This window comes from Euleptes europaea, chromosome 14 (genome assembly GCF_029931775.1).
Source record: "Euleptes europaea isolate rEulEur1 chromosome 14, rEulEur1.hap1, whole genome shotgun sequence".
NCBI lineage: Eukaryota > Metazoa > Chordata > Lepidosauria > Squamata > Sphaerodactylidae > Euleptes > Euleptes europaea.
This window is the reverse complement of record NC_079325.1, coordinates 25,108,553-25,122,827: the sequence shown is the minus strand read 5'-3', so window position 1 is coordinate 25,122,827 and position 14,275 is coordinate 25,108,553. Positions and strand designations below refer to the sequence as shown.

The window sequence follows — 14,275 nt, the reverse complement described above, 5'->3', positions numbered from 1 at the left end:
CCGCAGAGCTGAGAAGGACCTCTGCAGGAAACTCCTGGGGAGCTGCTATTTATTCATACAGTTATTTAGAAAATGTATATGCCGCCTCCCCAGAAACCTGCTGGAGGCAGCTCACAGGTAAAAACAATACGATAAAAATCATAAAAACAACATGTTATCGCTGTGAAAAATAAGCCAGGGACATTAAAACAGCATAAAGCAAAATGGTGTGTATGTGTTAAGTGCCATCAAGTCGCTTCCGACTCAAGGGGAAACAAAATTGAGCAGCCTAAAATGATACCCATAAAATAGTTGTCATAAAAACAGCTTTCAAAGATGGAACCCCCCACAGGTAAAAAAAATATTTTGGTCTGATATTCTAAGATTATAAAAGAGGTGCCAGGTGAGCCTCTCGGGGAGGTGTGATGGTCCGTCCCATCATGTCCTCATCTGCCAATCCCATTTGGACCTCGTTGGCAAGGCAGAGAAGCTAGCAGCCACCTATCAAGGCCTTTAAAACTCTTGGAGGAAGAAAGGAGGGTGGAAGCAGGCAGAATAAAAAGGGTGGCTCAATGGATTTTTAGGTGGGATAGGGCTTAGCAGTCACCTAGGCATGTTAGGGACTGTGCTGTATCCCAAAGCCTCTTCAAAAGAAAGAAAACTAGGTCAGCATATTAGCCTAGGGTGGGCCACACCTGCTTTAAAGTTCTGTCTTGTAGACTTTCTGGTATAGAGAATACTATATGACAAGCTGTGGCCTGTCATATAACAGTTTAAGTGTAGCTGTGGAAAAAGTTAAGAAACTTGAGGGGAAAGTCCCTTCAGCTTTCATTCAGAAGCAAGTGACGGTAATTGGTTCTCTCATTGCTTTGACGCAAATTATTTATTTCTGTCAAACTGTATCTTTGACTTTCAGCCATTCCAGAACACTGCAGCTTTTTTTAGTGTTGAACATCCACTACTTATTTCCCTGCACTGACACCTTCCCAGTAAAATAAACTTGTTCTGTCTGTGTTTTAATTCTCCGTGTTTGATCTTGGTTTATAATGGAGTGCACAGGGTCTGGGGAGAGGTCTACCAAGGCAGGGCAGAGGAGCCTTTGTAACATCATCACAAATGACCTCATAGGTGGCTTTATTTTAAATAGGGGCAAGGTCTGGCAGGCCAATAAAATAAAGTTCATAGTGGCTTTTGTGTCAGCTGGGTTTGGTGTATGTGGTGGGTGAAGAAGTGTAGTGTTACCCCTCAGTATACCCAAATTATTATAGTCACATTACTGTAAAGAGGACATGGTCCCTGTATTGAGGGTGTGCCCACCAATGGCACAAGAGAGTAATTCCTTGCTTGTGCCCCTCCAATATCCCTTTAGACCTCGACAGAAGGGCATTCCAAAGATGAGAGGCTAATGTTCAGAATAGGCAGTGCTGGCCTATATATGCCAGTAGTATTGATTATTGTAATCTACGTGGTACTGTCTCGCTTTGGGCTTGACTTCATGGTAATTTACCAAAACAGATGTCTGCCACTGAATTTAGGGGGACTTTTGGTGAGGTTTTCCTGTCACAGTGGCTAATTCTGCCGTTGAATAAAACCATATGCAAGAACACGTTTCCCTTGGCTACCATCTCAGAATGTATATTTAAAAATAAATGTTGAACAAATCCAACTGCCAGTAGAAATATATCTGCGCTGCGGGAAGGCTGGGGCCAAGCAAGGGTTTTCATCAACTTCTAGGTCTGTGCGATCACACATTTAGTTGTTTAATCCTTTGAAATTAAACGTCAGGAAGGCAGCAGTGATCTCCAGCCAACACTCGAAATGACCTCCTAGTTTTGCATTTAACCATCTAGGTGTTTGTAAGTGACTCCAGTTTCTCCAGTAATACCAAAATATCTGTTTACCATATTTATAGTACAACAGTGTTGAAGCACATGACTGACATGGAAAGTTCCAATACAGAGGCTGGGATTCATAGTGGAGTAGTTACAGAGGTTGAAGTACATTACTATGCTTCCATTCATAACTGGAGTCCCACCCTTCATTGGGGGGTGGGGAGAAACTTGAAGATTCTGAAAAGGGTGACCACCTCTACCTACCCCACCCTTTTTGTACTGTGGTCCAGTCAGTAGCTTGTGGTCCAGTTAGTAGCTTGCAAGTCGTAGAGATTACAAAAGGCAGGGCAATTTTAAAAGTCCATCTGGAAGGCCCAGAGTAAGAGAGGTTGCCATTATCTTCATACTAATTGTTTCAGGAAGAATATTTAATTTTCATCTCTAAGGGCTAGTCTAACCAAGACTAAATGACCTGGAATGGTGACTGCACCCATATGCATGCACTCGCAGGTGAAACAGGACTCTGTTGTGCTTTGTGGGATACTGTGGCTTCATAAATCCCCATAGTGATGTGCAATAGTACATGTGTGTCCATGTGTATGCACCAGAGGGGGAAACAGTTTTATTGTCCCCTATGCAGGCTTTTTGCCTGTGGTAGAGAGGGAGTGTGGTATAGTGGTTAAGAGTGGTGGTTTGGAGCGGCGGAGGCTAATCTGGTGAACCGGGTTGATCTCCCCACTCCTATACACAAAGCCAGCTGGGTGACCTTGGACTAGTCACAGCTCTCTCAGCCCCTACCTCACAGGGTATCTGTTGTGGGGAGGGAAAGGGAAGGTGGTTGTAATTTGGTTTGATTCTCTTTGTCGTCGTCGTCTTCTAGAACACTATAAGGGACCATTCTTTATAGGCCAATGCAACCTGAATGTTTGTATCTTAAACCATACCTAATTCGCTTTATGTGCCTTGATTCTCTAATACAGAAGTCTAACTTAACAGTGGTTATACCTGAAGATGTTTCGTGGCACAGAAACACAATAATTTCCTCTCATCCCTTGGACCTCAAAGCAAGAATCTTGGGAATTTACTAGAAGAGATACAGGCTTCATCCTGGGCATCTGTGAAACAAACCATATTGGTTTACTGAGTGTTGTTTTCTAGATTTGTGAATATCTATGCTTCCTGGAATACCCAGTACTTACAAAGCTAATACGATTGCTAATACTTCTTATTCAGCCTTGGTTGTTGTTTTTTTCTAGGATTTCCTGATGGAAACGTTCATTATGTTTAAGGATCTTATTGGAAAGAACGTCTACGCAAATGACTGGATGGTTATGACTATGATGCAGAGCAGGTAATAAGCCAGTTGCCACTAATTCAGGGCCCAAAGCATTTTTCCTATGGTCTTGCATAGTCCAGGATAATGTACATGTTGATACGGCAATATCCTCATCAGATACAAGTCCTTTGTGAGGGCTGTGTATGTTATGCTGGACCCTGTGAAAGCCCTTTGTGGGTGGGGGGTTTTAATGTATAAAATCACATTTTTCTGCATTCCTTGGGACTTCCCTGAATGCATAAAAATCCCTGCTTTGACCTGGCTTTGCTTCATTTGTGATTGGCATAAGTTATCATGTATACTCCTACAGTAAAAATGTGAATTGCACTCTCTGTGGTCTTTGTGTTCATTGTTAGCACATTTGAATATGCCGGATTAAGCATGGCTAAAAATGAAAGGTAAAGGTCCCCTGTTCAAGCACCGGGTCATTCCTGACCCATGGGGTGACGTCACATCCTGACGTTTACTAGGCAGACTTTGTTTATGGGGTGGTTTGCCAGTGCCTTCCCCAGTCATCTTTTCTTTACCCCCAGCAAGCTGGGTACTCATTTTACCGACCTGGGAATGACGAAAGGCTGAGTCAACCTTGAGCCAGCTACCTGAAACCAACTTCTGTCGGGATCAAACTCAGGTCATGAGCAGAGCTTGGACTGCAGTACTGCAGCTTACCACTCTGCGCCACGGGGCTCCTGGCTAAAAATTACCCAAGTGCAAAACTTCCTTTGGTTCCTGCACCATTACTGAACTACTAAACTGATGCCTCTTTACTATTGGTTGTTTTGAACTCCCAGAGCCATCTCCTTGAAGTTAAGAGATCATGTTGTTTTTTAAAAATACGAATGTTCTCTGCTTCTTAGACAATATAAAACAGAAATATGGTCTGATAACTTGTGAAAACACCTCCAGGCACCTTCTCTGGTTTTACAGGGATCAGAGAAGCTTGGAGGGGCTGTGGCTCAATGGTAGAGCATCTGCTTGGAATGCAGAAGGTCCCAGGTTCAATCCCCGGCGTCTTCAGTAAGGACCAGGTAGAAAGTGATGTGAAAGACCTTCTGCCTGACACCCTGGAGAGCCGCTGCCAGTCTGAGTAGACAATACTGACTTTGGTGGACCAAGGGTCTGATTCAGTATAATGGGTTCATGGGTAGCATTTTCTCATCCACATTTCCTTGACTTTTCCAGAGTTTTTCTTCGAGCCATTAACCAGTATACTTCTGTGCTCAACCGGGTTTTTTTGGACCAGACGAGTTTTGAACTGCAGGTAACTTCAGTCCTGATCATGTCATGAGCGTCTCTTACAATAAACCTTAGTTTCTTGGGATTTGTAGTAGATGTTAGTAATGACTGTTTTGGTTAAATGCAGTATCTTTCAAAGGGTTTTTAAAACCTTTTTTTAACTTGAATAAATAAATTTTTATTTGAGCTAATATGCCACATAAAACAGAAACTGACCATACAGAGTAGATTTTTTTTTTTTTACTTTCTGACCAAAGGTCTTCCACTTCAGTAGAGACGTCTAATGAGTGGTGCTGGGCTGAGGTAGCACGGTGTTGCTGAGAGAAGCTGTTCTTTCACTGCCCGTGCTGAGTGTGTTGAGGGAACACCAGAGCCATTGAACTCATTCGTCAGCAGAGAGGAGCAGATCCTACATATATACATATAGGATCGATCAGTAGGCACCAAGATATTCAAAGTGGAGGACCAGTGCAGTATGGTGGTAAAAGCGTCCAACTAGGATCTGGGAAACTCAGGATGCTGAGAGGATAAAATGGAGGAAAGGAGGACAATGTTGTGAGCCATTTTGGATCCCTATAGGAGAGAAAACTGGGAAAAGAATTATCCAGATTTAAACAAGGTGTCCTGTAATATATTTTTCCCCTTTTCAATTCCCTCCCACTCAGCTGTGGAATAATTACTTTCACTTGGCTGTAGCCTTTCTTACCCATGATTCCCTCCAGCTGGAGAACTTCTCACAGGCCAAACGGAACAAGATGGTCAAGAAGTAAGTTTTCATGTGAGTTTTTAATTTTTTTTCTTCCAGTTTGGACTTTTGAGGGCCAGTTCACACTCTTAAACACATGGGCTTGGAACATAAGTCTTGCTTCCATTTGCACTCCTCTGTGTCCATTACAGAGGCAGTTCTCTGCAGAACACTTTGCTCTGGTACAAGCAGTGCTTTTTGGTTCTTTTCCTCTGCCTTTGCTTCTCTCTCCCTGCTAAAAACTTCATTTAAAAAGAGATGGTTGATGGTATAGGTAGCTTTGTTTCTATCGCACCCTAATCGTTTGTTATTACCTACCAGCTGAAGACCAGAGTTTCATGGCATTGGTCAGAAGGGTGGCAAACATGTTTGCAGAACCAGGCCTTGGTTTCCCTGGAAATTTATATGTAGAATCATAGAAAGTGTGTGTGTGTGTGTGCGCGCGTATGTGTACTCTCTCTCTCTTTCTTTCTCATTCCATGTGCTCTTTTTGTAGATATGGGGACATGAGGAAGGAGATTGGCTTCAAAATAAGAGATATGTGGTATAACCTAGGTAAGCATCAAGCACTTGCTGAGGACTTGGACTAGCAGCTATGGGGTTTACTCAGCTTGAGTAGTCTGAAGTCCTGCATCTTGTCAGATCAAGCATGTGGGTGCTCACAGCGCATTCTTTAATCTCATAGGCAGGCCACAGTCTCTTTGCTAGACAGGTTGTTTGTCTTTGGGGACCTAAGGATATGTAGAAGAAAGTGGGAGTGGTGGTATGGATCAATGAGAATTAAATACTCAATTGTTGTGTATATTTACAAACTGAAATATAATTCTATACTATTGGAAACAAAGAGTTTGGTCAGTTGTCACAGTGTCTTTGTTCACGTTGGCGAGAACATTGGGAGGCAGGATCTGGTTTGGTTTTGTCAACAGATCTTTATATCTCTGCAAATAAAAAACAAAGTCTTCTGAAATCAAAATGATTAAGAAGAGGCTTGTAATAATCATAAAGGGAGCTGCACCTTGACAGATTTCTCTCCCCCACATGCAATTAATTAATTTGGTCTCTATCCCATCTTTGCTCCAAGAAGCTTGGCGTGGCATACGTCACTCCCCCTTTCTTTTGTCCTCACAACAAGCCATTGAGATTGCGAGATGGCAACTGTCCTGAGGTCTTCTAGCGAGTTTTCTGGTGCAGTGATGATTTGAAGCCAGATCTCCCCAGTTCTAATCTGGCAACAGTTACACTATGCTGGCTGCAGCCCTGAATTCCTCATTAAAAGTGATGTAGAGAATGGAGGGTGTGATTTATAATGTGCACAAAGCAGTGAAAAGAGTGAACTGGCCACCAATATCTTCACAACCTGAGCGTACACCCTTGAAAATGCCTCTCGACATTTTCGGCACATAGAGCTGGGGGAGCAGGGCAGCTAAGAGGGCGAGGCTACAATCTGGGGATCCAGCGTGGTGTAGTGGTTAAGAACGGTGGTTTGGAGCAGTGGAGTCTGATCTGGAGAACCGGGTTTGATTCCCCACTCCTCCACATGAGTGGCGGAGGCTAATCTGGTGAACTGGGTTGGTTTCCCCACTCCTACACACAAAACCAGCTGGGTGACCCTGGGCTAGTCACACTCTCTCAGCCCCACCTACCTCACAGGGTGTCTGTTGTGGAGAGGGGAAGGGAAGGTGATTGTAAGCTGGTTTGATTCTCCCTTAAGTGGCAGAGAAAGTCGGCATATAAAAACCAACTCTTCTTCTTCACCCCTGGTTCAAATCTTGCCTCTGCTACAACCTCACTAGGGAGCCTTAGGCAAACCATTTATCTCTCATGTGCACAATGGAGATACTACTGGGCTACTTTAGAGGGCTGCTGTAAGAATGATAAGATAATTTGTAGAAAGTTCTTCAGATACTGAAAGCACTCTATACATGCGGAGTGTTGTTAATCATCGGTATACTGATAATAACAGCAGTGTGTACCATGGCAGATGTTCAGGGCTTCCACATCAGACAAATCAAAGTGAAAAATGTTCACCGAAAGCAAGAAATGTAAAAAAATAAGGGTCCTAATCGAGGAGAGGGTAGGGAAGGCAACAAGGTATAGCCCGATCTCATCAGATCTCGGAAGCTAAGCAGGGTCACAGCCCCTGTTAGTATTTGGATGGGAGACCACCAAGGAATACCAGGGTTGCTATGCAGAGGCAGGCACTGGCAAACCACCTCTGTTAGTCTCTTGCTTCGAAAACCCCATAAGGGGTCGCCATAAGACGTCTTTGACTTGACAACACTTTCAACACACAACTAGGGAGAGAGGCCGGACTCTAAAACAGAGCCAGCAGATGGGGAATCAAATCTCTCCCCAGCCAGTAGTATTTAGCCCCAGACTCCTCCACAGGTGCAATTGAAGTTGTGGGGAGGGGGAGGCAAGAGGGGAGTGGCCAAGCAACAGAAGCCACTTCATTGTGTTTGCATATGAAAGACTGAAGCTGGGAGTCAGAGGTGATTAGTAGGTGGAGAGCAGCTGCCATTGTTTGCCCTGGAGACTTAAAGCAGGCAGAATAGCCATCTGCTTTGTCCCTAATCCCCTTTCTTCTTTGCAGGGCCTCACAAAATCAGGTTCATCCCTTCTATGGTTGGCCCAATCCTGGAGGTGACCTTGACACCTGAGCCTGAACTGCGGAAGGCAACCATCCCCATCTTCTTTGACATGATGCAGTGTGAATTTAACTTCAGTGGGAACAGAAACTTCCATATGGTATGGGGGAAGTACAAACATGGGTCTCTGGAGGGAAAGGGGGGATTGAGATTTGGGGTATCTCTAGAATATCCAGCACAAATTATACAGTGGATAAAAGAACCTCCCGAGCAAACAACAAACTGTAAAGAACGTGGTCAAATGCTTAGGTTGCAGAGTGGGCTGCTTCTCAGATATTATCATCAGTAGCTCAAATAGCCTGAATCATAAAAGCAATAGCAGCTGGAGAAATAAAAAACATTGGGCAGTCTGTAAGAAGTAGCAGTAGAAATCCTTGGACAAGCTGCTAAAAAAGGACAAACTTTTTTTGTCAAAATATTAAGCTAACAAAACCTGGGCAAACCAAATGCTGCTGAAATCTTGGAGCCAGATAAATAACTGCAGGGAGGGGCTTTCAACTGTAGTGAGGGGTACAGCAGAGAAAGCCCTGTCTCTATTGGTTATCCGTTGCTCATCAGCAAGAGGAGGTGCACAGTAAGGCCTCTGTGGGATTATTTTAGTAAGCAAGTCAGTTTGCATCTCCTTGCATTATGCATGCACTCAGAACCTGGTTGTGGAGGTGTTATGTGATGGCCTGGCTCTCAAGGGTAGATATTCTGACACTTGGTGAAGATGGAGAGCCAGTTGGGCTCTCTAGTGGTGGCTTCAAACGTGTTTAGGGCTCTTGCAACCACCTTGGAATCAGTTGGCCCTAATCTCTACTTCAGCCTCTACCATTCTTATCTTGTTATGACCTGCTGTCTAAGACAGTCTAAGACAGCATGCAAGTATGATCTTCACTGCGGGACAAAGGAATTTGTACAAATATGGGGAAATTACATTAGGGGTTAATTGAAACGTGTTCAAAACAGGATTATTTTATTTCATAAATCTAAGTAGTAATTGTATTTTCATTTAGCATGTTGGAAAGGGTCCTGATAGGAAAGCAGGATGTTTTTTTAAAAAATATGGAAAGTTCAGGAAAACATCTTGTGTTGGCAGTTTTGGGGTATGAAGTGGATCGTCGATATTATGAGAATTCTGAATCACTGTTTATTTTGTTCTTTTGACTTTGCCCTTGTAGTTTGAAAATGAGCTTATAACCAAACTGGATCAGGAAGTTGAAGGGGGCCAAGGAGATGAACAGTACAAGGTTTTGCTGGAGAAACTGTAAGTGTGTGTTCTTGATTATCTTTATAGGTGCACTATTTATGTGGCCTAGACAGACATGACAAAGATCATGGATCTCTGCCTGTAAAAAGGAAACTATATACATGCAGCCAGTGAGAACCAGTGTTGTGCAGTGGTTAGTATGTTGGACTGGGACTTTGGAGGACCTATGTTCAGATCCTCATTCAAGAGCTGTGTTTTCTCCCAGCTAGAAGAAGATTTCAGACAGGCGTGTTTCTTTTTAATGTACATGTGAGAACTGAAAGGAGTCCCGCATGTGCAAAAGCAGCCGTTGCTTTCAATTCTATCCAAAGGTTGAACAAGTCATCCTGCCACATGTTGGCACTAAGCGATCTGCTGGCAGGAATTCTCAGCTGCATTACCTCATGCCCGAGACTATGTCTGCGTTGCAGTTTGTCGTTTATTATCACAGCCAAAGGCCAGCATAAAATGCAACATATACATAAAATATACATCCTATATTAAAATTATACAACTTCCACTTACAGCATCTCATCTGTACCAGTTAGTCTGAAGGTTTACCCATATGGTCTTTGTTCTTCATAAGTGTCTTCCATTTCCAGCAAACATAGGAGCAAAATTTTGCTACAGAGTATGAGATATAGCTCACCCTATCTTCCAATAGATAGTCTACCAAGGAGGTCTCAGAGGTGTGAGAGTGTACAAATCGAGATAGGAGGGGGGTGATTAAATGATTTCTGGCATCATTACAATGTTCACAATGAAGCAAAATGTGTGCTAGCGTCTCTACCGTATCCATGGAGCAAAAACATTTGTGTGTCTCCCTTGGGCAGTGAAGAAACCTTCCTGAGAGTACAGCAGATGGAAGGGCATCAAATTGGGCCCTAGAAAAGGCCCATCTTAATGTTGGGGAAGTAATTGAGGTTAGATAAGGGGCTGAGTAATTGCCTGTCCATGACCTGAGGTTTTTATAGTAGTTAGGGAGAAGAGCATTGTCATTTTAAAGCTCTATATCAGTGAGACGTTGATGGACCGCAGATTTGGCTTTCCTCAGTCCCAACTCAGGTTTTGTGGTTCAAGACCAATTGTGAATAATTTTTTAATGATCCTATCAGACCTTGTGGATGTTGTAGAGGGACCACTGAGGCCTCTGCTAAGGATTGCCCATACTTCAGTTTTGTTTTCTGAACTTTCTACTGAACTGACGATTCTCATCATCCATGTGGGTTAGAATGATATTGCCTTGACTTAAAATGTAAAAAGGTGGAATCCACATAATAGTACAATGTTTTTCTGGTATGGGCCAAGGTGGAACAAAATGAATAATTTTTGCCTGGCATTTTCTATTTACTGACCATTGTATTTTTGTGTTTCCAGGTTGTGTTTTTAGTTTTTCTTATCTGTACCCCAAACCTTTGAGGTGGAGCAGGTTGGGGGGAAATTAAATATAATTTATAAAGCAGAATATTTCATGTGTCTCTTCTTTCTTTTCTTCTTTTCATTCCAATGCACCTGAGACAGCCTGCTGGAACACTGTCGGAAGCACAAATACCTGTCGATCTCAGGGGAGGTATTCGCTCTGTTGGTTAGCAGCTTGCTGGAGAATCTCCTGGATTACAGGACCATCATGCATGATGGCAGCAAAGAAAACCGCATGAGTTGCACCGTGAATGTGCTGGTACGGGCAGGGATCTTGGACTATCCAAATGGCTTCCATTGCCCTGTCTCTAGGACAAACCTGGAGCTGTTTGGTTAAGAGCTGAAAACCCTTGGATTAGTTCCTGCATGAATGCCGGGAGAATGTGCATATTATGTTTATTTTGTGGCTCAGTGGTAGAGCATCTGCTTAGCATGCAGAAGTTCCCAGGTTCAATCCCCGGCATCTCCAGTTAAAGGGACTAGGCAGGTAGGTGATGTGAAAGACCTCTGCCTGAGACCCTGGAGAGCCGCTGCCAGTCTGAGTACACAGTACTGACTTTGATGGACCAAGGGTCTGATTCAGTATACTTCAGCTTCATATGTATGACATCTCTAGACATTGAGTCTGACACTGCCAAGAATGACATGTCCGCTATTCCCCCCAATTTTGCCCAGTGTCAGGTGGGTTAGCTGGTTGATAGCTTGCGATATGCCCAAGTTTCATGCAGATTTCATAGGACCAGATAAGGATTTGATCCTAGGCCTCCCCAGCACAAATCAAACATTCTGTCAGTTATTCTTCAGATGAACCCCTTGTTTAGAATACATGCATTGTGTATATATTTGATTTGAGTTTTTATCTGTGGAATTTGGTTTGGTTATTCACAGTAGTATTTTTTTCTGTTGCAGAATTTTTATAAAGAAAAAAAGAGAGAGGATATATACATCAGGTTAGACCTTTACTCCTTTGGGGGGGGAGTGCAGGGGGGAAGTGCTGTGTAGTGGATTCTACCTTTGGTCAGCAAGCTGAACTTAATTTCCTCTTTGCATCACTTTTGTCTTGGCCATTACAATAGTTCTCTGGTGTGTTTTATCCTTCTAGATACTTGTATAAACTCCGGGACTTGCACAGAGACTGCGAAAACTACACTGAGGCAGCATACACGCTTCTCCTTCATGCGGAGTTACTCCAGGTGACTTTTTGACAGCAATAATTGTGGTAGTGACCAGCTTGGAAGTTCTGATGACCCAAACAATCAAGTAGCGAAGAATAAAGTATTTATGCTTTAAAGCACTTAAAGAAGTCCTTCTTTTTCAGCCCCCCCATCTTCAATATATACTAAAGCTGCTCAACTATTTAGGTGCTCAGTTGAGATCACAGTCTTGTCAAAACAAGAAGCAATGTCCACTGTATTCTGGGAGCTGTCCCAGGTTCTCCCTGACCCAGCTTGAGCTACTTGGATACCTGCTGCTATACACAGGTCAATTTTTCAAGGCTGTAAGCAAGAACTCAGATGTCTTATTTCTTGTCATTAATTGAGCAAAAGTTTAGAAAGTAAACCAATGTAGAATGGAAACACATAAGAGTAGAATGAGAGAGTCTTATGGAGGGAAAATGGACTGTATCGCTTCAGGTGGGAGGTCATGTTTTTGAATGCTCCCTGACCTAAGTTTTCCCCTGCAAACCGAAAGCTAGCACAGGAGAAATCTGGCTAGGTTAGAATATCTTCCTACTGTGCTTCTTGTTTTGTTTTTTTGTTTTTGTTTGGTTTTTTGCAGGAATTTTCTCCATGGAAAAGTGTCCAGATATTATATTCCACCTCTCTTTTCCCCTGAAGTGGTACAGTCCATTCTACCACCTCATTCTACTCCCTGGATGGACCAGCTCAGTGAGACATTTTCAATGGGATTTAAACACTCCTAACTTTTTTTTTTAGATCTTATCCCTTATATCTGTAGACTTTTGGAAGATTTCTAACTATTTGGATGTCTCAGATTGTGGAATTGCCTCCCCAGGAGAAATATTACAGCATAAATGAACATGTTTTTCTTAATTCCCTGAATCTTCTTTCCCTTCCGCTAGTGGTCTGATAAGCCATGTGCACCACATCTGCTTCAGAGGGACAGCTACTATGTCTATTCACAACAGGAACTCAAGGAGAAGCTCTACCAGGAGATCATTGCATTCTTTGACAAAGGCAAGGTGAGTCAGTGTGTGTGGGAAACCTTGGGTGATCACAAGCAGGCAGGGTTGGAAGATGTGATCCACTGGACAAGAGCTGCTTAAGGAGTAGCCCCACCAGTGGTGTTTCAGCTGACAGCCCTGCCTGTTTTTGGTTACTTGTAAATAGGTTGGGTTTTTTCCCCAGTATTGCTAATGCTTATCAAGGCAATCTTTATAGTCAAGATTTCTGGGTGCTGATGGAGCTTGCCAGTTCAAGACTCTTCTCAGCTGGAGATCAGTTGTAATAGCAGGCGATCTCCAGCTACTACCTGGAGGTTGGCAACCCTAGTCTCTGGGGGTGCGGGAGGGGGAGGGGTTTTGAGTTTCCTGTACTGTGCACGGGGTTGGACTAAATGATCCAGGTGATCCCTTCCAACTCTATGATTCTGTGATTCTATGATTCAGCCACAAGCTCTCTAGGTAGCACTAGGTCACCCAACCGCAATATGGCAAATGATGTAGGCCTACTTTACAGGATTGTTGTAACAATCCTTGTTGTTTGGGTTAGGGCCTTTTGGGGGGGCTTCTGTGAAACTTATTCTTCATAGCTATTTTCCTAGTGCTTGATCTCTTCAGTTTCAGGTGCCAGGCTAAGACTTTTCTTTATTTTCTGTTCTAATGAGCTGGCTTTTATCAGTTTATTCTTGTTGATATGGGTTGGATGCAGACTAAATTTTCCACTAACAGAAGGCTCTTCCATCAGGGGAACGACATTTCCTGCCCCTCCTCCTTCCTCTACAGCCCACTGAACTCATGAAAATGCTGCTCCTGAGAACAGGGAATGCCCCGGAATGGCATGAGGGGCAAACTGGGCACCTGCCGGAAGAAAGGGAAAGTACACCTCCCCTTCTGTTAGCAAAGTTTTAGTCTGGACCCAACCCTGTGTGTTGATTTTTTTCTTTGTGTGTTATTGATATTGATATTATATGCATTTGATTTGGAAGCCACCTCAGAATTCTCTGTGGCGCAAATCTTTGTTAAATGCTTTTCATCGCTGAAAACCCTTATACATGCTAGATATTGATTGCTTCATTATTGTTGATGATTACTGATATGGTCTTTTTCAACGTTTGTGGTACAGTGTATAAGGTAGAGGATGTTACAACTATCCCCAAGGCCTTATGATCCCCACTCTTGATTTATGGAACAGGAATTTGAAAGATTTAATTTATGTGTTCGGTAAACTAATTAGCTAAGAGCCCCTTGGCGCAGAGTGGTAAGCTGCAGTACTGCAAGCTCTGCTCATGACCTGAGTTCGATCCCAACGGAAGTTGGTTTCAGGTAGCCGGCTCAAGGTTGACTCAGCCTTCCATCCTTCCAAGGTCAGTAAAATGAGTACCCAGCTTGCTGGAGGTAAAGGAAAGATGACTGGGGAAGGCACTGGCAAACCACCCCGTTAAACAAAGTCTGCCTAGTAAACGTTGGGATGTGACATCGCTCCATGGGTCAGGAATGACCCGGTGCTTGCACAGGGGACCTTTACCTTTAAACTAATTAGCTAATCTTTTGGTTACCTGTTCTGTTTCGATTGTATACAATCACTCTTACTTTTAAGCTTCAAAAAACACCAATCATAATGATATAACCATCTGTGCATTTTGATCTGCTGATCATTTGCACCTGCA

General features: G+C 43.2%; 1 protein-coding gene across 2 annotated transcripts in view; it reads left to right on the top strand.

Annotated features, from left to right (window-relative positions):
• DOCK5 (dedicator of cytokinesis 5) overlaps window positions 1–14,275 on the top strand; it is a 143,439-nt gene that overhangs the window by 108,163 nt on the left and 21,001 nt on the right. For both annotated transcript variants that reach the window (XM_056860411.1, XM_056860412.1), the window contains 10 exons: window positions 3,068–3,162; window positions 4,330–4,408; window positions 5,049–5,149; window positions 5,625–5,683; window positions 7,722–7,876; window positions 8,940–9,025; window positions 10,529–10,685; window positions 11,336–11,376; window positions 11,529–11,619; window positions 12,510–12,629. In XM_056860411.1, the coding sequence (XP_056716389.1) occupies window positions 3,068–3,162; window positions 4,330–4,408; window positions 5,049–5,149; window positions 5,625–5,683; window positions 7,722–7,876; window positions 8,940–9,025; window positions 10,529–10,685; window positions 11,336–11,376; window positions 11,529–11,619; window positions 12,510–12,629 (984 nt within the window). The remainder of the gene's footprint in view (window positions 1–3,067; window positions 3,163–4,329; window positions 4,409–5,048; window positions 5,150–5,624; window positions 5,684–7,721; window positions 7,877–8,939; window positions 9,026–10,528; window positions 10,686–11,335; window positions 11,377–11,528; window positions 11,620–12,509; window positions 12,630–14,275) is intronic.